Raw genomic sequence first — 27041 nt, 5'->3', positions numbered from 1 at the left:
TCATATTTCCCCGTTATCTCATATGTGATTCAACACCTCTATTAGTATTTTCAATTTGCATCTACCTGAGGATAGCAGGAAAATTAAACAATAAGGGGGGCTGCCGAGACAAAGGTTCCACTTGACAGCTTATTTAAAAATAATGGTCTTTCTAAGACGGGGTACTGTGAGAAATAAGGCTTGTTAATTCAATGTGCGTAGACTAACCTATTCCAATCACATCTGGAAAAAACAATTACTCAGTGGCCAAACATTCAACCCCTATTCTCTAACTCAATTTCAGATGGTGGAGTGAGGGGGTGTTCTTCCCTACAGAATGATAACAACGCAACTTCTGGATGCTGGCACATGTAGACATACAGCTTCACACACATGCAACAGAACAGTAGCCATCACACACCTCTTAGAATTAATGAGATGAGATTCTGTAGTGAACAAGGAAAACACATCAAACTGAAGACACCTGCGAAGAAATGTGGATAATGAAGCTGTAAAAAATACACTAAATATATGTGAATGAGAATTATATCAAATTTACAAACATGCCTTCAGCTTCTTCAAATGCCAGCATGCTAACAACACTAAATTAAGTTGCTGAACATGGTAAACATGTCACCTGTTAAATATCAGCATGACGTTAACCTGAAGCTCAAAGCGTCGATGTACCTCAGCTTCAAACAGCGGCCGCTAAACCGGTGCAAATAAGAGGAAAAGAAACCGTGCTATTCTCAAAGCACCCACAAAAGGGTGAAATGCACCCCAAACTACGCTGCCAAGAAAATAGCGTCTCGCTGATCCTGTGCCATTAGCACATATTTAAAAAAGGTAGTAGGATAAACATTTGGCCCCTTTCTATGCAAATGAACCTCATTGCAATAACAGTCCAATTCACAAAGATCAGCGCTTATAGCCACACGCAGTTACAGTGAAATTCTAAGCGTCTTCAGAGAGTTGAAGGTATCTGAAGCGCATTTATAAGGAATGTCCGCGCAAATGCATTTATTCTGGGAAGCAGTGACAGGATGTGTCACTGAAAAATAATAGCTCCAGTACCTTGGAGTATACTTTACCAGGGAGGCTGAGAAGTGTGATACCCCTGTAGTTGGCACACACTCTCTGGTCCCCCTTTTTAAATAGGGGAACCACCTGCCACCGCCTAGGCACTGTCCCCAGACTTCCACGCAATGTTGACGAGGCGTGTCAACCAAGACAGCCCCTCAACACCCAAAGCCTTCAGCATTTCTGGACGGATCTCATCAACCCCTGCGGCTTTGCCACTGTGGAGTTGTTTGACTACCTCAGTGACTTCCATCAGGGAAATTGACGATGATCCCCCATCAGCTTCCAGCTCTGTCCTCTACCATAGAAGGACGTGTTAGTCGGATTCAGGAGTTCCTCAAAGTGCTCCTTCCGCCGCCAGATAACCTTCTCAGTCAAAGTCAGCAGGGTCCCACCCTTGCTGTACACAGCTTGGATGGTTCTTCACTTCCCCCTCCTGAGGTGCCAGATGGTTTTCCAGAAGCACCTTGGTGCCGACATAAAGTCCTTCTCCATAGCTTCTCCGAACTTCTCCCACACCCGCTGCTTTGCCTCTGACACGGCAGAGGCTGCCGCCCTTCTAGTCCTTCGGTACCCTGCAACTGTTTCCGGAGTCCTCCCGGATAACATAACCCGGAAGGACTTCTTCAGTCGGACGGCTTCCCTGACCACCGGGGTCCACCGCGGTGTACGAGGGTTACCGCCCCTTGAGGCACCTAAGACCTTGAGACCACAGCTCATCACCGCAGCTTCAGCAATAGAGGTTTTGAACATCGCCCACTCAAGTTCAATGCCCCCAACCTCCACAGGGATGTCTGAAAAGCACCACCGGTGGTGTGAGTTGAAGATACCCAGGACAGGGGCTTCCTCCAGACGTTCCCAGTTCACCCGCACTACCCGTTTGGGTTTACCAGGTCTGTCCAGAGTCTTCCCCACCCCTTGATCCAACTCACCACCAGATGGTGATCAGTTGACAGCTCCGCCCCTCTCTTCACCCGAGTGTCCAAAACATGCGGCCTCAGATCAGATGATACGATTACAAAATGGATCATTGACCTTTGGCCTAGGATGCTCTGGTACTACGTACACTTATGAGCATCCTTATGTTAGAACATGGTGTTTGTTATGGCCATTCCATGATTAGCACAGAAGTCCAACAACAAACGACCATTCGGGTTTAGATCATGGAGGCCATTCCTCCCAATCATGCCTCTCCAGGTGTCTCCATCGTTTCCCACGTGTGCGTTGAAGTCTCCCAGACTACGGAGTCCCCTACTGGAGCCCCCTGCAGGGCTCCATTTAGGGTCTCCAAGAAGGCTGAATACTCCGAACTGCAGTTTGGGGCATAGGCACAAACAACAGTCAGAGTTTTTCCCCCCATAACCCGAAGGCGTAGGGAGGCGACCCTCTCGTCTACCAGGGTAAACTCCAACGTAGCGGCGCTCAGCCGGGGACTTGTGAGTATCCCCACCCCCGCCCGACGCCTCACACCTTGGGCAACTCCGGAGAAGAATAGAGTCCATCTCCTATCCAGGAGTACAGTTCCAGAGCCAAGACTGTGCGTAGATGTAAGCCCCACCAGATCCAACTGGTAGCGCTCCACCTCCCGCACTAGTTCCGGCTCCTTCCCCCACAGAGAAGTGACGTTCCACGTCCCCAGAGCCAGCCTTTGCTTCCCGGGTCTGGTCTGTCGAGGTCCCTGACCATCACTGCCACCCGTGTGACAGCGCACCCGACCCCAGCGGTTTTTCCCATGAGTGGTGGGCCCACAGGATGGATGGATGGGAGGCACCACGTAGCTTCTTCGGGCTGTGCCCGACCGGGCTCCGTGGCAAACCCGACCATCAGGCGCTCGCTGTCGGGCCCTCCCTCTGGGCCTGGCTCCAGACGGGGGCCCTGGGCTTCCTCCGGGCAGGGTCTCTCCTTCTCTTTTTTTCATGAAGTCGTTTTGAACCATTCTTAGTCTGGCCCCTCGCCTGAGACCAATTTGCCTTGGGAGACCCTACCAGGAGCACTAGGCTCCAGACAACACAGCTCTCAGGTTCATAGAGACACACAAACCTCTCCACCACGATAAGGTGATGGTTCCCATTTGTATAAACGAATAAACTAATTATTTTTCCTCTTTCCTCTTCCTCTTTTCCCAAATCCCAGGCTTATAGGCTCTCTCTTAATTGCCTTCAGAAGGGTTGGATGTAAGTGCCCCTCTGACTATCACAACCTCAAGCACATTTATAATTTACCGCATGGATAATTGCAATCAGAAGCAAGAAAAAGGGCACATTGCACCCAGTTGCAACACTTTATTGGACGTGTTTGCGCCGTAATATGATTAGCGCAATATCTTCTGTGAATTGGACGGGTGCAAAAGATGCGCAGATCATGGAGTTATCAGCAGCCGCATTGCATTCTTTGTGAATTTACCAATTATTATCTTTTTACACATTTTAAAGCTACATCATTTTCTATTTATACATTTACCTTCAGCCATAGAAGAATCTATCAACCTGCACAAGGACGGCGAAAAGATCTGAATGTGATGTTGAAAGCATTGCCAAGAGTATGTTGAGGATGTAAAGTGAGTGTATTAAGTGTGTGGCTCCCAAAGGCCTGTCTGTTAACATAAGGCAGGACATAACAGGTCCCCTCTGACACTAATGTATTCATATAGACAAAATCAATCCATTCACTTCAGAGAGATGCACTCCTACACAAGCAGATATATGCACACATACGTTTGAGGCCCTCCTGGAGACCACACACACACACACACACGGGTGACTAACTGTCCTGGTAAAGACTCACCAAATTCAATATATTGCACCTGGTGATTGGTTTGAAATCAGATACACTTTCCCAAATTCTAAGCACATCAATAATCTTGGATTGCCTTTTAAACAAATGCAAATTTGATGTTTATGTGAAAGATGCACTCATCTGCGCTCAGTAAATCAAATTCTGCAGGCCAAATCTGATGTTCACCATCATCTGAATTGCATTAACTCCACTATGAGATGGGCTACACTGAAGTCTGCAGCACAAGTGGCTGATTCACTGCACTCTCCTGCCTCTTAGATGCTCTGCCTTAATGAAACATGACAGAGGATGGAACTTTATTCAAAATACATTATAAGTCGGTAATGATTTGTACATTTGATCAGTTTTAGGTATAAACCAGATGTTGCCATAACACATGAGATACTCCGGCAGCTGTCATTCTACTAACACCGTAACACTATCAAAGTGGAAAATGCAACATTTTCCTTCTCCTGGCAACATTCATCTTTACTATTTCTGTCTTTTTTCATGTGGAACTTTATGAATGTCTTCCAGGAAACTGTCTGGAAAGTGTGCAATTATCCATATTCAAACGTTTATTGCATCTCGCTTCTCTCTATGACCGTCGGCCTTGAATCCCCCCTCCGAGTGTGGCAGTTGTAATTATAAGGCAAAAGTGTTTATAGTTGTTAAAGACAGGTATATCCTATATATACTGTATATTATAAATTACATGTATTACACTGCTGTATATTTCATTTATTTGAATACATATCTTCAGACATATTTGGACAATGCATAAATCATGTAATGTATATAGTTTTCTGTTTTTACCTTATTAAGCCGTTTCTTGTAACATGAATTGACCTTGTGTTGGGCAATAAGGTCTTATCTCTTGAATCATGATGTCAGTAATAGAGAAGGAAAACATTTATATGAAAATGTCGATTACTTTGACTTTTAATAAATTGGTCAGAAACTGTAGTCACATTTTGGAAAAATGGAAAGTTAAGTCTGGAAATAGAAAGAGATAAAGAAAATACTGCTGCACCAGTGGAATCACCAACTGTGTAACAATCAGCTATAGGCTTGTGCGGTTCAATATTTATACTTGATGGCAGAGAAACTTTTGGGGATTTTAGTGTACTGTGCTTGTTAAATCTAAAAATTGGTACTTTATCATCTTTGCTCTGCCCTAAAATAATTCATAATTGAGTTTATATGCAAGAGAAGAACAGCAACTTTAAAATATGATCCTGAGCACGGTTCTTTTTCCGTGTGTCCTTGTTATGAAAAATGACAAAGCACACATTTTTGTAACTTCATTAATCTTGTTAAGCTCTGACATTTCATTACGTTGTTCTATTTTTATGAAAACACTGAGGTAGGTGATCTTTTTTGCACACTGAAAAGTCAATGGGAAGGAACTGAGGCGGAGGTAGAAAGACGTACTGAACAAGTGAATCACTTTCTATTCTGTGCCGTCTCGTCAGAACCTTTTAAACAACACCCACTGGAAAGAAATCTGAATACATTGATAAGCCCTGTGGAGAATATCTCTTCTGCTCAGACCTCATTATCTCTACTTTGTGGCATACTGGAATTATCATTTGTTTTACATAGTTCCTGTTGGGCTTTAGATCAATTATTGGCCCTTTCTACAACACCAACAAATATGACAAGTAATTAAAAAGGTGCAGGAAACAGTTGTAACCGTATGTGTTAATGGTGTTGGTGTTCCTGACATCAATTCCTAAAAATGTTGCCAACACCTGGCCAACACTTCGATGCTTTTTCGCCGACCTCTGCTCCTCACTGTTGATATGTGATGAAGAGGTAAAGTTTTTCCCAAATGCAGTGCTGTATTTCTATTTATCACTGTTTAATCAATTAGACAACTAGAACACATTACATATTTCTTTTTCTGTTATAGCTGTAGATTTAGGCAAACATAGGTAAATACAAACATGCAGTTGCGAAATAGAGACTTTATTGACTTTAAGTGCTTATTGCGCATTGTACTCAATTCATTCACGTTAAACTGATTCGGTGTAGGAAGCGTAAAGCTGGTCATATGTTTTACTATCTTACTCACTAACTGCAACAGCTGCATCTTATTTACTTATACCTATTTTAACTTATTTCTGAGGTATGCTTATTGCTTTGCTCATTGTAGTTCTTATTGTGGATTTCATTGATGTTTTATTACTGGTGCTTTGTTGCTTATTGTACGTTTTATTTTTGATTGCATTGATGCATTGACTGCATGTGTTGTTGCTGATCTCGTGTGACCTTAAGTGCCATGAAAGTCGCCGTTAAATAAAATGTATTATTATTATATTTCTAATGAAGTTATCAGTTTTTTGCTTTCTTTTCTGAATTGGGATGACTTTCGGTTTCGCATTTCTTTCCCCACATTGCCACGAAATTTGCTGTGGATATCCGTGGCTGTCAGTGGATGATTTAAAGAGAACATTGTTGCCTGTACCCCATGACTCTTGTAATGCAACCCTGAGGACAAACTCAATTTTGAGCTCCACTACTGGTTGCTAAAGCTGTAATAAAATAGAAATGATCAGTATGTTGTTTGTTCTAACACTTTGTTCTAGACTATGAAGAACAGTTTATGAACTTTGCTTAGCGTTCCTTGTAGGATTTCTTGAGGTGAGGACACAGACCGTTCAGAGCTCATCCTACATCTCAATCATTCCATTCAGACTCTCGGTATGCGCCCCAAGTAGCAAATTAGCCTCTGAATAATTAAGCTAATTAGGCTTAGACAGACAATAGCTAAATGCTAATTAGTGCCTAATTAAGAGAAATGAATCCACAGCTGTATTTGTTTTCTTTTATCCAAAGTGCACTAGCTACATAACAACTCCCTTGTCACTGTGATACTAATTGAAATGATTTTAGATTCATGTAGTGTGACTGACTGCGTTGTGATTATACTGCGTTTTGTGCATCTTGTTTTGTGGCTTTACATGCTCGGGACCGCAGTAAGCCGGAGATAATAACCAAAGAGGAATTTGGTTGTTACGAATTCACGGATGGCACGCAGCTCATTAATTAAAACAACACACCTCAACACCTTATGGTTCACATAAATCAGTGAATGTTCACTTTGTAATATTCATGGTGACGTCTTTATCACGAAGGACCTTTATGTTATTTACTATTTGGAAAGAACTCCTTCGACCTCTGCCTACTACTTATCCTAAAGGTCGCTGCAGATCAGTAAAGTATATGTACCAATCAAAATACTAAATCTGTAAACACTGCAAGCTTTGCCTTCCATCCAACCATCGTCCTTCATCACCGGACTTGCTTTTTTTTCTGCCAAAAACAGAATCTTGAGCGGGTCACAAATATTAAGTGCTGCAATTTCTAATGACAATTTCATAACAGAAATGTGGTAACTGTCATATAAAAGAAACAGCACACACACGTACGCACACATGCTTTATATACTGTAGCTGGTCCAACTTTTTGGTTTGATTGTGAAATTGACCCTAAATGAGACCATTTACAGTTTTTACAACAATGCGACTTGTTTGCAATCCTGGTTATTTTAAAAGCCCATTTTCCCAGAACCATTATTAGTGTACTGCTGGTGTATTTGTTCAGAACAGTGATAAGACAGACATACACTTGCCAATCAGGGTAGAGTATTCCTGCAAGGCAGAGATCACTGACATTTTTCTCTCAGCTTGCAGGACAATGATGAGCACCATTGTATGTCATTACATTCTGCTCTTTTATTTCTGGGAAACCAAATTGCCTTGCATTGTATCAAATTCTATTGTGCTCCCGTTTATAGCTACTTACGTTGTACGTCTCCAGCTTGACTCGGTTTCTAAAGATGTGAGTTGTAAAGTTGGTTTTCTGAAAGACTTCTTCGAATGCAGCCTCGTCCTCAAGAACACACACACACACACACACACACACACACACACACACACACACACACACACACACACACAAAAACAAGGTAAATACAAAGTCAGGGCCAGTGGTTTACAGGAAGTAGTCTGTTAAAGTTAGCCCTCCTGAAATAATTGTAAAGGGAATTTTCTTGTCAGATGTCAACAAACTAGTTTAGGGAGAACGGTGTGTGGTAGCATATCCATGTGTGTGTGTGTGTGTGTGTGTGTGTGTGTGTGTGTGTGTGTGTGTGTGTGTGTGTGTGTGTGTGTGTGTCTCTCACTGTGTCTCTGAGCTGTCCCAGTGTTTCTGCACTGTGACCTAACAGGGCCTCAGCTGTCTCCTGAAAGCATGTCACCCACTGGTTATCCCCGAAGTCTGCTAAGTTGGCCTGAGAGTCACACAAACAGAGATGATAAAGGAGCCAGAGATTATTCATGTGTGTGAGTTTGAGTGTGTGTATATGTGTGATCACAGAAGTGATGATGTGCACTTTGCACTTACATTAAGTAGGAGTCTGTATTGGAAGTTGGGATACTCTCGGTTACACTTTTCGCAGCGGTACAGTCCGTTCTGTTGGTCGATGACCTTCTTCTTGCAGTCGTCAGAAGGACAGGCCTGGTACAGACAATTCTCCTTACGCATGTACAGCACTGTCGCCAAGCAGCTGAAATAATCTGCCTGAGATGAGAGAACAAAAATGGGAGAAAAATAAATCTAATTATGGGGATAGAGCTGCGAGACTAATAAACGCTACCAAAATCACATCAAACTGCTGCAATTTGAACGTCTAAAAGGCTGCTGTTAATTTGCAGGTGCTACCCCCTTAAACAATATTGTGCTGAGGAGAAATATAACACGCAATTCAAAGGTCATACTGGAAAAATCAATCAAGGCTGATGAACGCTATCATTTAATTATAGAAAATGTTTGTGCTGAAATTTGTACATTTTATTCTACACTTAGTGAAACCCGGTTGCTCCTGCATGGAGAATATGAACATGGCTGTCTGGTCAAATGACACGCCACGTTTACCAAATCCTGACCTGACATATTTGAAGAGAACTGCATTAAATGTATCACTTTGGCAACTGTAACTGCGACAGGGAAAAGGCTTCCACTGGAGCTTGGAGAAAAGACAGAAATCTTAAAAGGTTTACAATGAATGGACCGGAACAAGACACCTCATCAAAGTGTTTGTTATGTAGGAGGCTACATCTTGGTAAATGAACAAGGCGCCAGGTGGCTCAGGCTGTAAAAACACAATGAGTAACCACTAGTCCACAGTACAAGAGTCAAAATCACAAAACACTGTTCGGGTACGATGACCAATTTCAGAACATGCAACACTTCTAACTCTTTTCTGTTGGGGGGAACAACAACAGATTAGCTCAAAGGGTAGCCCTCCTGCAACACATTTCCAGTGGGCGAAGAAAAATCAGTAAAATAAAACTGTCGATAACTTGAAAAAACTTTGTCTGTTCTCGTGTGTGTTGTCAACCACTTGAGCATCGATGCATGCCTCATGCATTGTAACAACTGTGCGGGCCATATTCATTCATTCATGACCATCATGTAGCCTCAGGTGACGGGTACTGTGTATAAGATAACGCTACCATCAGTGCAGAAAGTGTGCAGGATTTAGGTCCCGCAGTTGCTCACCTGGTAGAGCCAGCGCACCACGGCTGCGGTCAAATAGTGAAAGAAATCACGTCTAGTGTCTTTTCCGAACCACATTTCCTTGACCTGGATGCAAAACATCATGTGGAATGGCACTATCTTTTTTCCTTTCGTAAAGGATGGTCCAGTGTACCCTATGCTAAAGGAGATGAAGCACCCAGCATTTAGAGAATTCGACCAGCTCTTATCATGGCTGCTACTTAGCTACTTCCAGGTCATTTAACTCAGTTAGGAACCTTCCTAAGCATAAAAAACTATTAGACTGCAGCCCATGATTCAAGGTTCGATTCCAGCCTCTGTCGTACTCTCTGTCGTTCTCTCTCTCTGTCGTTCTCTCTCTCTGTTGTTCTCTCTCTGTTGTTCTCTCTCTCTCTCTCTTTCCAAGCTATCACTATCCAATAAAGCGGAAATACAGAAATAATATTGGAAGAAAGTGTGCGGGAATGATTCATGGCAATGCTGCGAGAGCAGCTCTGTGATAAAGTTAAACACAGCAACATTAGAAAAAACATTCACTCATCAAACCTTTGGGTTGATGCTCTGTTCTCTTACACATTGTATGAGTATTCTTTTGGCATTTTCTTGTCTAATCATGATTGGTATTTTTAAATCTTTGCACCATACAGCAAATGTCATGAAACCAAAGCCTATCAACAAAGAAAAGGGAAAAAAAAGCAAGAGACAAGGAGGAGCAGAAGTGCTCATTTTAGTGCAGGCAGTAAACTCTTCAACAATTTTAATTAATAATGCGAATAAAAAAGCTGCTTAGGGTGAAAAAAGAAACGTTAAATAAAATGAAAACAAACTCAGATCAAGCTTGGCATCATCAGTAAAACGGTTGCCAACAAGTCAGTCCAGCTGGTAGATGCACACTGTTTACACATCTCTATTTGACTTCCAAACAATCTTGGAACGGTTTAAAACAGAGCAGAGGGAGTTTGAGAGTTTTATGCATAATGGATGCAAGATGAGACAAATCTCTCTTCCTCTCTTAATACGAAAATTGTGCGAAGGTACACTCACCTGACGTACACATGACTTACATGCACGGTTATATGCAAAGACCCAAATGTACGCATTTGAAACTCAGATATAATGGGCTGAACTTCTTTCAGCTATGAATTGAAATTAAAGTGTACACAATCAAACAGAATCTAATTAAAATGCAGCGATGTTGTGGAAATTTAAACAGACATTAGCACCCACAGTAAATAAATGCTAATTCTGGGGGGAAAAGATGCTATTCTCTCATCCTGTGGAGAGACACAGAATTCAATTACCATAAATGTAAGTATAAAGACTGCACACAGCAGATGAGCGGTGTCTTGGTGGAAAGAGGCACACACATGTGCATAAAGCGATAAATACGATATATGTGAATGTGTAAGAAACCACAGAAGAATCCTTTTTCCTGGATTCACCAGAGGGTATTTCTTCTACCAGGAGAGCAGGCCTTGAACAAGATGTTGGAATTACAGCCAGCATTTATAATGAAATGCTTTAAAATGCATTCTACACAATAACTACAAGCAAGAGCTGGGCCAGACTCATTACTAATGTTGGCCTAAATGAGTCCATCAAAGACTCTCTCTAGGAGGCTGGCCAAATTTACACACTGACTGAGCAATGCTCCTTTCGTTATACAATCCACAATTTCTGTAGTGTTCAGTAAGAGCATTGAAATGTGAAAAGGACATTGTGCTTTCTACATCCCTAGTGAGATGGTTGATCTTGTCCTGTGTCCCCACGACCTCCACAGATACTGTCACTCAGACTTAGAGCTCTCTGACACTTTCTTACCTCTAGCTAACACTGACTCACGTCCTCATAATCTGTCCATTTACCCAGTACCAATGCCACACAGCAAGAACCCCTCCGAAACACTTACGAATAAGTTTGTTTTTTTAATTAGGAGAATGTCTGCCTTTAGCAAAAGCCCTCTCCCCCTCAACTCTCCACTCCCATGTTTCCACCCGCATGGCTGCCTCATCACATTTTGCAGACTTGGGCAGATTGAAGCACTGGAAGGCTGAAGAGGTGGGAAGGCGATGGGTGGGGAAGGTGGTAGGAGGGTGGACGTGGTGGGAAGAAAAGAAAATGTGAGGATAGAGGTCAGCAGGATCTGGAGCAGAGCGCAACTAGACCACTCTGAATAAATCCCTCTGCATTTGTCATCCTCTCTGCTCTTCTTCTTCTGTGTTTGTTTTTTGTCTCCCTCTGTATTCCACTGTGTACACCAAAGCCTTGGGGCAAAGTATTAACCTTAAGCACACTGAGAAGAACCTAGAAGAGCAGCAAGACAAACGCAGCACACAAGAAAACGCTCAAAGACACACGGAAACAAAAATATGCGTGCAAACTTAACTAAAGATTTATAAACATGCACACATAAACACACACACCTAACATTCTGTAAATAGTTTTCATTCTTATCACACCAAATCCCTGTGTCACCTTCTGGCACCTAAATGCAATTAAAGTTTGTATGTGGAAGGGCAACCAAGTGAAAACCTACTTCACATAATTGACGTGGTTGCACATGCCAACTTTAATACTTGTCCCAAAACCCCAACACACACTGCTACATTAATTAGAAATGGCTTGTACACACAACACACACACAGACACACACGCACACACACTCGTAGTCACAGTCACGCTCATACATAGAGGAAACAGGTAGAATGTCAAATTAGATTCCTTCAAAGTATAAGCTAATGATTTGGGTTTCATTATTATTACCGAAGCTGCCGCCTCAGTGTGTGTGATTGACAACCTCCTTAAAGCTGTTCAATTACAGAAATGGTTGGGGGTACACAGGGCAGGGAGAGAAAAGAGGAGAGGATTAATAGAATAGGCCTAAATGAAGGTTAAAAAAAAGTCAAAGAGGGGAAAGAAATCTGAGTTTGAATTATCAACACATTCTCACCTTTCAACTCTTTTCCCCATAACTGCCAGTTAACTGTTCCTAGGTGTATCCTTTTTTAAAACACCCCTCGTCACTTCTCTCTCTTAGCCACTCTCACTCAGTTTTAACTTTTTTTTTCCCGGTGTCTTTGTTTCCTTAAATCCTGCAACACAGGTTTGTAAGTGACATGAATTTCAAGTGGCTGGTTTTCCTTCCCGTCTCTCACTCTACCATGTTCTCTGTCCGCGCTACTTCCCTTCTGGTAATGTTATGCCCTATAGGCTTCCTCAAACTCAAACACATAATTAGAAATTTTCATCAAAAACGACATTGATCTTGAAGCTACCCCTAAGTGGCTTCTAATTAAACGTGAGGGAAGAGGGAGACTAGTCGGAGATAAACCTAATTAATTAGATAGAAAGTTTATGAGTGGCACATACAATTACATTCACTTTACTTTTAGTCGAAAGTGTCGCATAATTCTATGCAATGACATTTCTTACAATGGCACAAGGTTCAATTTGAGAGTTCTCACATGCTCCTCTAGTGGCGTTTGGCAGTTCAACCAGTACTGGTAATATGTGAGCATAACTATCTCCCTCCCACAGCTAAAACAAGAGAACCATGACTCTAATCCGTGAAGTCATGGAAAGTCACAGCCTAGAACTGCTCTATTTACAATGAATGGAAGACTGACTGTGGATTTGTGTTTGGCTAAACGCTTACATTCAAATTAGACTAAATCCATGTCTGTTCACAGAAAATCTTCTCTCATACTTTTAAATAAGAGGACATCAGTGTAATCTCTATATGGCTAAACAAACACCATTCAACTGTCATTTTTCTGAAATGCCTTAAATTTTATTCAGCTGTGGGTTATACTGTATATGTAGCTAGAGAAAGCATAAGACATAGTAAGAGCAAGTGAAATATGTCAAGAAAATGTGAGACTCACGCTCTTGATGTCTAAGTCCGTCAAGATGATGGATTTGATCCTGTGTGACTGCAAAACAGTACAGCTCTAACTCTTTGATTCTCAGGGATTGACACCAAAACCCTGTGTTTACTATGCTTGTCTTACAACACTCTCCTGCTATCAAACTCTCGGAAAACTGCAAAGCAAATAACAAGATTTGTTTTGTTGCGGTTTCACACCTTGTGGGTTCGTTTCCACCTGATGTTTTGAGACTCAAATGCGAGCGTAAGTAGAGCGAGAGTAAACCAATCTGAAACTAAAAACTTCCTATCCGTTCCAAACACAGCACAGAAAGTGCCCTACTGAAAATCATCAATGACATATTTCTCTCTGCAGACTCTGGCTTCTTCAACATCCTCATCCTTCGTCACCTCAGCACAGCCTTTTACACCATGGATTTCTTTCTGCTCTCACGCCTTAACATATCATAGGAATAACTGGCACCGCCCTCTCCTGGTTCACCTCATATCTCTCTGACAGACATCAATACATCTCCATAAACAACTGCAAATCCTCCACCATCCCAGTTACTCATGGTGTCCCCCAGGGTTCAGTCCTCGGTCCCCTCCTCTTCATCCTGTACATCCTTCCCCTCGGACAGATTCTGCATCAACATTGCATTCGTTTCCACTGCTATGCCGATGACACTCAACTTTACTTTTCCTCAAAGACCATTACACCAACCACCCACTTGACCCTCACCTCCTGTCTTAATGATATTAAACCATGGATGCAACATAACTTTCTTCAACTCAATAAATCAGAAATACTCATCATAGGCCCGAATTCCCTCACCCACTTCACCCAGTCCATCTCAATCCTCATTGACGGCTACAACGTCCCCCCCTCTACCCAGGTCTGCAACCTCTGAATCATCCTCGACCCCAGCCTCTCGCTCCTACCCCATGCCAACCACATCATCAAAACTGCTTTTTTTCCACCTCAGGAACATCGCCTGTCTCAGACACTCCTTGTCCTTTACTGCTGCCAAAACACTCATCCACCCCTTCATCACTTCCAGACTCAACTACTGCAATAGCATCTTCTATGGCTCACCCAACAAAATCACAAATAGACTTCAATACATCCAGATAGCTGCTGCCCGCCTGCTCAACTCCACCCCCTGCCGAGGCCACATCAGCCTGGCTCTCCACAACCTCCACTGGCTCCCGGTTAAACACAGGATTGACTTCCAAATAAAACTCACCACTTACAAAGCCTTAAACAACCTCACCACTCCATACCTCTCTGAACTCCTCCCCTGCCAAATCCCAACCGGTTGCCTCAGGTCCGAAGATGCAAACATCCTTAAGACCACCAGGACCAAGCTCTGGACCTGGGGTGACAGGGCTTTCCCAGTTGCTGAACCCTCCCTCTGGAATGCCCTCCCAAACCAGATCAGACAGTCAAATACCCTTCCATCTTTCAAACAAGCCCTTAAAACTCACCTCTTCAAGACTGCTTTCTCCTGCTAGACATTTTATAGACCAAATGATTATCAATTAAAATATTAAAATATTCATCAGATTGATAACAAAAACAATTCATTATCATTCATTCATTAGTTGCAGCCCTATTTCATTGTGAGGACAGTTGTCAATGAGAATACAGTGTCTGATATCAAAAGGCCTGGAAAATAAAAAGACATCACCAACATCTGTTTTATGGTAACTTTTTCTGTTAGGGGTCAATCAATCAAAATTATTAACAAAAACAAAAAAGATGCCTAGCCACCGATTTCATCTGGCCACGTTTTTAGATTTCCGTCTCTGATATCTGTTGTGATTTGGGTGAACTAACCTTTTAAAAAGACACCTTTTCTGTCTCTTTTGAATGACAGCGTGTTTAATACTTCTTGGGATGGATGCCATGCTACGTGGTTGTGTGAGGCTTTATGTATGTATGTATGTATGCACTTCACCTTCTCTCCATGTCCCAAGTGTTCATTCTTAACGTCGCTCAGCGTTTTCCAGTTAGTCTTTTGTCCGCTGCCCATTGACCTCGTCTGTGTCAAGGATTCGCTGTCGAGCGCATAGCCTTCCTGGTCATACCTAAAGTGTGGACATTAAAACACACAGCACATAGGTGTAAATAAATGTATACGCAAACACGCTTGCACACCAAAAACAAACATGCAGTACATACAAAATATGACATGCATTATTTAGAATGTAAGGAGACAGAAAGAAAAAAAGAGGAAAACACAAACAGAGCGTGTTTGAGAACGCAATACCGAGGTGGTTATGCTACAGAAGTTACACCGTCAATATTAGTTGACTATGAACATGTACAGGAGTGTATCCATCACTTTTCGAAAAAGAGGCTGTGAAAGCAAATGAGTTTGTGTGTGTTTGTTTACACAGATAAAGGTATGTTATATTAACAAAATTTGATTTTTCCTGTGAAGGAGAGACTGCACTAAATCTGCTATTATCTACAAAAACCGCCTTCAGCCATGCCTGAATTACTCCCTTAATCCCTTAACTGATTTACAGCCACTGCATCTGTATCCTGCAATCTATTTTATCTGACATATGGCTGTCTATCATGGATAAATGCATTCATACTTCAATCAGCTTTTTCATATTTACATACTTTTTTGTCTATAAATACTGTTTCTTTGCTGAGCCAAAAAGAAAAACAATGCTCGCCTCTCTTTCTTTTTGCTTACCCACTCTATCCATTAATGTATCTACCTTTTTAATAGTGCCTTTAAAATCTTAATGCATCAGCCTGACTAATCAAGGCATCATCCAAATTCATCAGTTTCCTTCAATTATGCAAGCAAGCCTGGTCAAAACAATGTGACAAAGCATCACGTCGCCACAGGAACTAGACTCAGACAGATACTCTTTGTCTTTGTGTAGCGCAGACCTACATGTTATAAAAGGATTGCTCCTGCATAACATCCTTGAATAACATCCATTGTCATTCCTTCACCACTGTCAGCCTGTAAACTGAAGAGAAGACCAAACTGCAGCAGAGATGACGGGGAAAAATCAGGGATTAGAGAAGAACCGAAGAAGAAATTAAAAGAAAAAACTAAGTTATTTAGCCCTTTGAATGTTAAGATGCAATGGAGCCCGTCTCTCCACTCACTCCCTCTCTAAACACACACATACTAAGTAACTGCTATAAGTAACACACACGCACATACGCACAGCTATTGTTCATGGAGCAGTTAGTCAAATTTAAATCCAGACATTAACAACTGAAAGAGTGAACAGAATAATGCCCACAGGTACCAACAAACCTAAACTTTTATTTACTGTATTCACACTTTGAAGCTGTGAGTGCACTGTCTGACGCAGTTTCCTGACTAAGAATAGCTTTCAGTTTAACAAACAAGCAATCACATGCACACTAAGCATTGAAATGTACACACACACACACACACACACACACAAGGGGAGGGGGGAAGAAGAAAAAATGCATTTATATTTCAGCGGTGGCCAAACTTAGGAACAGCCTTAATGAATGAATGAGTCATAATTTAAAATCCCTGCACAGGAACTGCTAATAAGAATCCAGTTTGATGTGGCTCATCATGTCCCTCTCTTTCTGTGCACGTACAGTAGAAGTTCAGTGCTGGAATCCAGAAATATCCGAGTTCTGCTTTTCTCTTATTCCCACCATCCCATCCTGTCTATGACTGAGGAGGACACATGCCACCAGTCTCCTGACACTTGATCAACATGGTTTGTTCAAAGGTGTGTTGTGCATGTGTTAACCCTGTATTTAGTAGGGTTGCACTTGTTGGGAAAAACTGCCATTGTTTATTCTTTTCTACAATAGACAGTATATTTGCAATATGAAAAACAATACTTAAACACAAGACGACTACAAAGTACCGGTGTTTTAATCAACATCATCCTTTCCTGAAATATTTCCATACCACTGAAGTTTTTTTCTGTTTTTCTTTTCCTGTTCCTTTCTCATCTTCAGATAGTGGTCGACGAGAGGTGCTTTGATTGTTTCGATAAATTGATCAAGAATTATTGTAATTGGTGGTTCGCTGTGCGTGCAGAGCCTGCATGTCACTCACTAGCAACAAACTCGGTGCATCCAAGAACCCTTTAAATTTGTCAATGTATGTACATTTTGTCAGACACACTTCTCTTGTGGATTAGTCGTGGAAAATGTGAACTAAAGATGTGGCATGACATGTTTGCCTTAATTTGCCTTAATTGACATCACATGTCCTGCAATGTGTCTATTGGGCATGCACACATCACAACGTCAATGCTGAAACATTATATCTTGCAGCCCTTGTGTGTAGTATTCTATATTCTACTATACCATATTTGACTTATAATAACATTTGAGCATCAAAAGGCTACAATCACTCTATTTGTAGAGTGATTTGTCCATCTGTATACCCACACCGTGTCTTGTGTGGGGCCTATGGTAAAGTGATTGGATATCTGTGGACAATTCTGTGTGTGTTTATGAGTGTACACCAGTGTGACTCACCAGGCCCGAAGACTAAAGGCCTGTGGTAAGTCTGGGTTGACCATGACTGTTGAACTGAATAAAGCCGAGAGAGATCTGCCCCCGAAATCAGACAAGCGAGCTCCTTTGACGGCCACGACGGGCTTCCCAGAGACATCGAACTTCTCCGCCTGGAGAAAGAACAAACTGTGTCAAAGACAGTAATTGAGGAGAGAAAGATGGAGAACAAGAGACAGCAAAAGCAGTAGTGTTATTGTCTCTTATATGTTCAGTCTGTTTCTGCAGCTTGCAGAGACCAGAAAGTAATATGTGGTATAGTTTGCTTTTATAGTTGGACAACCTACAAGTTATTTGAAAGTCATTTTTGGATTTTGGCAAAGAGGAGGGATTAGCTCTTGCAGATTGAATGAGCTTAGAGAAGAATAGTGCCATTTCATGCACATTCGAGAGTTATTTAGCCTTCCGTCTCAAATCAGGTCCTCTGGTCCAAAACACTCCTGAAGGTCAGGAAAATGATTTGACCGATTCAAATTTTACAGCCCACAAAACCCAATCAAACGGCTCTGTATGCAAGAGCACACACAGAAATGTTACGCACATAGATGGATGGGCACCTTCATAAACACACGATTAATTACAGCCTGCTAGACAAGTTCTTGTGTTAAACTGCAAATCCATCCATGGATACAGACAGAGATCAAGGAGAGAGAAAGAGAAAGAGAAGAACAGAGAAAGATTATAGTTATTACCTCCTCTCCCCACAGTGTGAGAGCCACCACTTTGCCAGTTGTGTCTATTAGGTTGAGGGCCCTCTTGGAGACTTCTCTGCTGGTCTTAGTGGTGATACGGGATACATCATCCGCACTCTTGCAAATTCCAATCACATCTACAGGCAGAGAGAGTCATTTTACATCTCCGTCTATAGATAGCTCATGAATACAGGTAGATAAAGATACAATGAGGTTAGAAAGAGGAAGCAATAGTCTGTTATGTGAAGAGAGCCTCCACATGGTGCGAAGTATAAAAATGCCCCCTGGTTACACTCTACATAATATGAAGTGGTATCACATCATAAGCAGTAAAGACCCAACACAGCGGAGAGCAGACACCCCTCTGATATTTCCAAGTTACAGCAGACTGACATAAATGTCATAACATGCTGGCTAACACCCAGGCCCACACTCCAAATCACAACTAACGCACTCGTTCTTCATTCATGTTTCCTGTCATGCTCCAGGCCTAAAAACTTCATTCAGGATTACTGCACTGACTAGCAGAGCTGAGCCCTAAGAAGGTGAAGAGCTTGGCCTACCATGACTGATATTAAGAAGTAAATCAAATGAATTTATAAAAAGGGCTTAAGTACAACAAATAAGACTGTCACAAGGTTATTGAAAACAAAGAAAATAAAAGATTGAATCAAGAAATTGTGTAAAAAGACAGGATTAACGCAACTTAATGCCACGATTAGATAGACTGTAAGTACAATTTGAATTCTATGATTGAATCTTTAGTCTATAAAATGACAAATGGCTACAAATGTCTATAAAATGACAAATGGCTAAATGGCAAGTTCATGTTTTTTTTATGAAAAAATATTTTAATATTTTCATTCATATGAAAGAAGATACAAGCAGCTACATTTAAGATGCAGTAAGAAGTGGAGGTTTGATTTTACTTGATGAATAACTAAAAGGTGCCCTCCACAAGTTGTGTTTACGTTCAGTGTTACTCTCTTAAACGCACTGCGTATATCATTGGGACCTGACAAATGTGTTGAATGCATTTCCTCATTAATAAAACATTTACAAAGCAACTTTTGAGTATTGCATTGCTTATGTTCATGTTTTCAAGTCTGCACACTTCTTCTTCTTCTTTGTCTTCATCATTGCTCAGATTCATTGCCGCCATCTGTCGATCAGTGGAATAGCATGAAACAGGCGGCAGATATCTGTATATTGCGCTTGTAAAAACGTTATACTTCTAATGGTCACATACTCCACAGGGCCCCGTAAAAGGCTAAACAATGATCGAATTAGTGCTGGTTCATTTTCTGTCCATCATCTCATGGTGTCAGAACTAGTGCCCGTACGTTAAGTAAAATGTCAGGATATAATCACGATATAGATTTTGCAAACCAGTCATTCTTTGAACTTCATCCTCCTGTCTGCTACTTCAGCTAACCTTTCTCTAAACTCCCCCACGTTCCTCTCTTGCTCTGTGTCTGTGCCTTTTCAGCCCTCGATAATTCCATTATGATTGAGACGATGTCATCCACCTCTGAACTCCATTATCACCACAGGAACAGGCTGACAGTTCTCATTACCATGTTATAATCCCCTATTTAACAAAGGAGCACGGAGAGCGGTAGTGGGGAGAGAGTGAATGGAGAGACAACAGATGGCACACAGCACATGTAACACTGCCCCTCTGCAACCAGCGCAAACACACTCCTCCAGGTAAACCGCTCGGTGCATCTCTTAAACTGTGTTGATGTGCTGGTTTACATTGCTTATAGTTTACGCTAATCTAATCAGGCAGTATTACTGCTTTGAATGCAAACCTAAACTAATCTTCCACTCTGTAGGTTATAGATTCTGGGTTGCACTTCATTGCGACCATTAATTTATTCTCTAATATGGCGTGTCCAACACTTACAATAATTAATAGCCCTTCTTGTGCTGCCATCCTGCAGTCTGTTGATCCTATGCAGTACACACTCTGCTGACGGGTGCGGTGAGAAATGCATAAGAAATTGCTCTTTAAATTCCACTTGCTACTTACAAACCTTTTATCCTTTTAACTCGTGCTTTGGCACTACTTTTTTGGTACGGACTAAAATGAGAGTGAATGATTTATTTATTATTAGTTCCTTATTTGAATCAAAATGTGACAATTTTATCTCGTTTAGGTGGCAATAGATAACCTTTTTGCTTGAACTTATCACTATGAAGTTTATGTTGATAGCACAATGTAATGGCTGTAGAAAGACACTATCGGTGTTTTGATTGGTTCACTGCAAGCCTCGCTTTACAATGCAATTCTGTCTGCCACCGGGTGAGCTCCCTTCACAATAAAAGCCCTAGATATATGCACTGTATCACTGCGTACCAGAGAGCTATTCGCTAAGAGGCACACATTCTTGAATGGCTACTGCATTTGGACATCATTTCACACTTATCAACTATAGCTTCCTGGATAAAACTAACAATTTTGTAGCAAAACATGTTTGTAATTCTCAAAAATAAGTTAAATGGAAAAAAATATTGTTTGTCCAGCGCAACTCATAAGTAACACAAACAATTGATGCGAGTCTAAAAAGTTGATCAAACAATTGAATGGGTCAAAAACTGTAACATGCAAAGTTATGTCCTCCCCCTTCAACTCGCATACAGACAAAGAGCAGTTTAAAAAAAGAAAAGAATGACATCCTCATTGCCACAACTACAGAAACATCACCGTCATACCTGTGCATCATCTCACTGATAATATTGAGCAGACTGCCGAACGCACACTGTTGAATCACTCATTTCAACCCCAATCTACACTTGGCCCATCCCAATTTACCTGCCACAGAGATAAGACATTCCTGTCAGGCAAAGAGGGCAGGCACTGCAACTAACCTTCATAAAAACAGAGGATGGAGCATTATCCCCTTTTCATCTCTCCTCTTTACCGTATGCCTGAATTAGCCTTCCCGTTGACCCTGTCATAATGTATTCTTCTAGGACACCTGGTACGTAATCGACTGGCACGTGCTTCTTTATTAGCAAAACCTTTTTACCATCTATATGTATAATTTGTAATTGCCTGAATTGACGGAGTAGTTAGACGAGATGATCCAGCTGATAACCCAATTGTTCTTATACTGACAGCAACTAGCCTGACCAGTCAATCAATGGGGCTCATGCAAGAAGCATTCGCACAACCAGATGTGTTCTTAAGTGGAACAAACAAGAGATTTAAGAGAATTTGTAGCATTCACCAATTTTCTTGTACTTTAATATAAAATTCACAAGTGGTCTAGACCAGTGGTCCCCAACCACCGGGCCGCGGACCTGGTACCGTTCCGTGGGTCATTTAGTACCGGGCCTCACAGAAAGATTGAATAAAAAAACATTTTATTTTGAAAAATCACCGGATACATCCGTCTGTGTCTCTTGACACATGTCAAGACGCTCGTCTCAGTCAAGTGATACTTTACTTCAAAAAATTAAGCCCACAAGCAACAATGAGTGGAAAACAAACGTCTTTAAAGAGCTTTTTTGGAAAAGGGAAAAGACCCAATGAGGAGACATTTAAAAGACAATATCAGGAGTCCTACTTAAAATACGTGTTTATCGCTACAGGTGATTCTCATGCGTCGCTCTAACCCGGCGTTAAAAGACAAGCCTTTGGAGTTTTTTGAGACACGGAGAGCGTCATACTTAGTGACTAACTGTATTGCTAAGGCGAAGAAACCTTTTACCATTGGTGAAGAATTTATACCCCTATTGGACCGGCTCGTTGCAGAGACACAAGCTCAGGGCTGCCACTACCACACTCACACTCACACCCACACCCACACACACCCACACACACACGGCTGGTCCGGGAAGATACTCTCTTACATGAAACCAGTCCGTGCGCAAAAAAGGTTGGGGACCGCTGGTCTAGACCTGTCGTCCGAGTCTCTCCACAGGGGAAAGAAATCTGAATACATTTCTAATTTCAAAAGGATATTGAATAGGGCTGACACCTTCTGGTCGGTCGGTGAATTAGTTAGTCGATATGCGTCTAGTCCGACAAAATTCCCATTGTTCGGAAAATCTCTGGTGTTACTTTCATAAGGAGAAAATAACTTCTTAATCCATTATCATACACATTCAAGTTAACCATTAACCAACACGTTAACCATTCACTCTTTATTTCGGTCACACTACTGATGTTGTTAATAATTCATATTAAAGAGTTCTGGGTCCTCTAACACCCACTACTGACACTATCATTATCATCTACAGATTTCTAAAAGCTAAACATGAAGCTCCAGCATGTTTAAAACTTATTTTTACTCTTTTATAAAAACAGTTGTACCCTCAAACTAACGTAACAGGCTTAATATCGGGATGAATTTGTAGTAAAGAAATATGCCACACACTCCATCTTTAACATCTCGTTTCCCTGGTTGTTTACAAAGTTTGGAGAGGGAGTGAGTCATCATCTGAGCCCTCACCACAGATTGCTGATTGGATGCGACACATACCTATCAGTTGATTATCAAGGTTTCGAGCCTTGATTGCAAAACATGCACTTGTGAGAGAATATCTTGTAGCCTTTGTAGAAATGAACAAATCAAGTCTCATTGATGAAATTATTTTCTTACCAATGAGGGTGTCCACGTCTATGTTCTCCAGCTCTGCGATGGGCACAAAGTCACAGTGCACTGCGGGGAGGCCCTGACTGTCATCACATGGCACGATGGATGAATGAGCATGGAGGGTAATCTCATAGTTGCTCTTCAGTGTGGAGTACTGTTTGTTGGCCACCTTCAGTGTAGCCTTGGTGATGTAGTACACCTACAGAGAATTGGCGAGCAAGGTGAGCTGGCAATCTTAAATTAGACCTAATCAGACTTGTTATTTCCTGTGAATCTGAATCAACTATGACCAATCTATTTGGGCGAACACTTCATTGATCCTGCAAAGGAAATAATTAATTACAACACAGCTTCTGTTCCACCAAAAACTCTTAATAAGAAAGGAAAAAACCTTCAGGTCCAACTAAGATGTGGTGTCATATCAGGCCCATCAGTTCTCTAATTCACCAGAAAATAAGCAGCAGCTGAGAGTGAGTCGGCTAAACAGCATAATTTAAACTCAATATGCGAGGCACACTTCTTCATTTACTCTCCCAGCTCTCCAATATCCTCTCTCTCTCTCTGCCTCTCTCTCTCTCTCTGCCTCTCTCTGCCTTTTCTCTCTCTCTGCCTTTTTCTCTCTCTGCCTCTCTCTCTCTGCCTCTCTCTCTCTCTGCCTCTCTCTGCCTCTCTCTCTCTCTGCCTTTTTCTCTATGGCTTACTCGCTTTCCTTTCCTTCCTCCTTCTCTCTCTGATTTACCCCACACAGAGATAGGAGCATGGAACTAATGTGATAAGCGTTCTGGCCGCTCAGAGCCAGTCACACCCACTCACTGTTCTGTCAATACTCAGATCACGAAGGGAAGAAGGATTCATTCCTTTATTTATCTTTGGAGGGCAGAGGGCACAAATTGGATCTGGGGCTGTTGGGAGTCACTGTCAGTGGCTGATACCTGAGCCAGTGTGACTAGCAAAATGATGGTCAGGGTTAATTGAGTTATTAAGCTCTGTGGGCCAGACTGAGTTGAGCAAGAGCTTTAACATGTGTTCTACCCGTCTGTAATTGCAAATGGCATGTTCTGGGTGGTCAGACTGAGCACCACCTATTTTAGCACAAACAACACACTAACAAGACCCAGCCAGGTCAGAAGTCAGTGTCAGTTATGCAACAGCAGCGGGTGGGCATTACATTTCTTACTAAAGGACAGTAAAGCAGATGATTTCTGACACATGTCTCGAGTCAGGACCCTCTGGATGAAAGATGATACTATTACCAAATGCTACCTCAAAGATTGGTTTGACAAAAAGATTCATATGTAAAAATGTTTGACTGACAATACCTACAGGCATTGTTACATTTAGAAAACAACATAATGCAGTGTATACAGGACATCGCAGTTCTCTTTGAAGTCCTATATGTTGTCCTTTTTTTTAAGCCATAGTGTTTTTATTTGTCATGGCAGGGTATTCCAAATCTGTGGGCTTTTGAGTGGAAAAGAGGACTGACCCAATGTTTCTTGCGCTTTGCTGGTTTGCAGTCTCCTCTAACTATTCCCCATTTACGAGGGCGAGCCATCGTAGGTTAGGATAGGATAGGTTTAGAATATTCACATGCCCACACTCATGTACACAGGGAGACTGTAATCACTGTAACCATTCCTCCTCTCCATACTTGCTGTGAAGAGATTGTGCCCTAACTACACTCTAAGAGAGGAGTGGCAAAACCCAGTGTCCTAGTTCATGTTTTAAAGTCTAATTTGATGTTTGTGTTGTATGTTTTTTAAATGACTGTCAGTCTGACAATAAAGTTGATGATGATGTGCACAAATGTATTGTGCATTTCAGCCAAAGCTAATATGAAGCCTCAACAGTCTGAGTTACCCAAACAATGTTAACAAAACAGTGGGTATATTTGAAATATACAGTCTTTTTAAATTAAATTCCCTCTTTGTGTTTCCCTGGACAGCCTTACTCAATCTTCATATTCTCTTTCGCCAAACTGTAGAATGCATTTTACCAAAGAGTAAAAGTTCCCCTCATTTCTTCCAGTGTAGTTGCGAAGGGATTGCTTCACATGCAGTAAGGAGAGGAGTGATTAAAGTGACCTATAAAAAGTTATAATATCTCTATTGATTACTTAAGCTGGAATAGAAACTTCATAATTGCATCCTCCATGGAGAACACAGCCCGCTGGTAGCCCTTTCTGAAGATGACTTTAAGATAACCGCAAAACAATATCAAAACATCAGAAGTGTTTTCACACTGTTCTCAGCATACTCCTGGACTCATATCTACCCAATTGCTCAGTAAGTCTCAAACATACAGTATATATATATATTTCAGTAAAATATGACTTTATAAATCCCTTCTACAAAATCCTCTAATACTCGCCTCTGGCTCATTCATTGGTCAGAAGTCCTGCAGGCATTAGAGGATTTTGCAGAAGGGTTGATTAGGCACTATTTCACCTATGATACATTTGTCTGAGGCGTTATGTGCATACAAAATGGAGCTAAGAAGCTCTGCAATAGTAAGAGCTCTGTAATAATGTACAAAAGTTATAATCACTTCCAGTGAGGATGGATATGGGTGAGTGGGAACCGCTCACCTTGCCATGCTCCACTAGAGTGAAAAACTTGTCCACTTCGTTGTTAAAGGCTGTGATCTTGATTTCTCCCTGTTGACCAGCACATTTCCATTAAACAAACATTTAATTTCACAGGTAAATCCAAATACAGCCATGTGTGACATATGTTTGACATGCATGCTCACACTCTCATCCAGTACATCAAAGGAGAAGAGCTTTCCCTCTCCTCTAGAGTTACTCCAGGTGCGGACATTGGACTTGTTGGTGACTCGGGCTCTGATAGTCCACCTAGAGATAAACACAGCAAACACTTGTGATAAAGGATCAGAAAGAACATACAAAGAATATGTCAACATGAACTAACGTAATGACACAATATGTTATAAGTCATTTAGAGGGATTGAGACAAATACTTTTACCTTTTGACAATGTTAAAGAACTAATTTGCTGATATAGAAAAGTTTTGAAAATGTTTTCTTTTGTATGCGAGTGCACACAGAACACTTAACAAAAACAAAAAAAGTTTTCTTTGACCAAGATAAGTATGAGCAACTTAACTAAAAGAGTTGCAGTCTAAAGGTCATCCCAAAAAGTAATTAATGTTGCAGAGACACTTTTTCTGATAATGAGCATCCCAACTCAGCTAACATCAGGCACCAACGTGAAACAGAACTGTGCAAAAGAACAATTCCCAAGGAAATTGGATGAGTGTCTTTTCAGTTTGTTGAAGAAAAAAAGAATCCATCAACTTTCTTTTTAAAGAGTGAACTAGGTGTTGTACATCTGCCAACTCCTGGATGCATTTAAAATGTGCTTCTTGTTCTGTTTTTAACAACAGCCAGACAAGCTCGGCAGTTTATACAGCAGTGAGCTTTTTGACTGCGTTGATAATTGTGCAGTGGAGGATATTCATACCATAACTTTGCCTGCAATTAAATCCCCTATCGTGAGAGCAGCTGCTGGCCCAGAGTGAACCCCATTCCCTGCTCAGTATGGATAAGACTGCTACACCAAGGTTTATGGCAGCCAAAAGCCAATTATAGTCTGCTCTAGATGCTATTACTTAACACCAGCAGAGTGGGATGAGACAGCTGTGCAAATGACCATAAAAGACCATGTGAACAAACACAGCATCCCTATATAATCTCCTGAATGTAACACGTTATGTCCCACACACCCACACTTTTCATTTCACGCAAACATACGTAGCAGAACCACAGCTGCTGAACTCATCTGTTTTGCTCACTGTAGGTACTCCCCAACTTCAAAGTTAGAACAGTCATCAGTTTATTACAACACCTAGAGGCACAGTTATCTTTACAGCTTGCAATTTTAAATAGGGCTACGTTATCAGAGCCTATAC

General features: G+C 41.5%; 1 protein-coding gene across 4 annotated transcripts in view; it reads right to left on the bottom strand.

Moving 5' to 3' along the window:
- LOC115018765 (replication protein A 70 kDa DNA-binding subunit-like) overlaps positions 1-27041 on the bottom strand; it is a 40981-nt gene that overhangs the window by 1731 nt on the left and 12209 nt on the right. The window contains exons 8-17 of one of the 4 annotated variants that reach the window (XM_029447971.1): positions 25864-25966; positions 25700-25768; positions 23119-23311; positions 18506-18642; positions 17778-17926; positions 15226-15355; positions 11309-11449; positions 8245-8421; positions 8024-8131; positions 7645-7731 (exon numbers count right to left, since the gene is read on the bottom strand). In XM_029447971.1, the coding sequence (XP_029303831.1) occupies positions 7645-7731; positions 8024-8131; positions 8245-8421; positions 11309-11449; positions 15226-15355; positions 17778-17926; positions 18506-18642; positions 23119-23311; positions 25700-25768; positions 25864-25966 (1294 nt within the window). Of the gene's footprint in view, positions 1-7644; positions 7732-8023; positions 8132-8244; positions 8422-11308; positions 11450-11486; positions 11704-15225; positions 15356-17777; positions 17927-18505; positions 18643-23118; positions 23312-25699; positions 25769-25863; positions 25967-27041 lie in introns of those variants that run through there. The other 3 variants (XM_029447972.1, XM_029447973.1, XM_029447974.1) reach the window with 3 other exon arrangements.

Source organism: Cottoperca gobio, chromosome 14 (assembly GCF_900634415.1).
Source record: "Cottoperca gobio chromosome 14, fCotGob3.1, whole genome shotgun sequence".
Lineage (NCBI taxonomy): Eukaryota > Metazoa > Chordata > Actinopteri > Perciformes > Bovichtidae > Cottoperca > Cottoperca gobio.
Note: the sequence above shows the minus strand (reverse complement) of the source record. Positions and strands in the feature narration are given on the sequence as shown.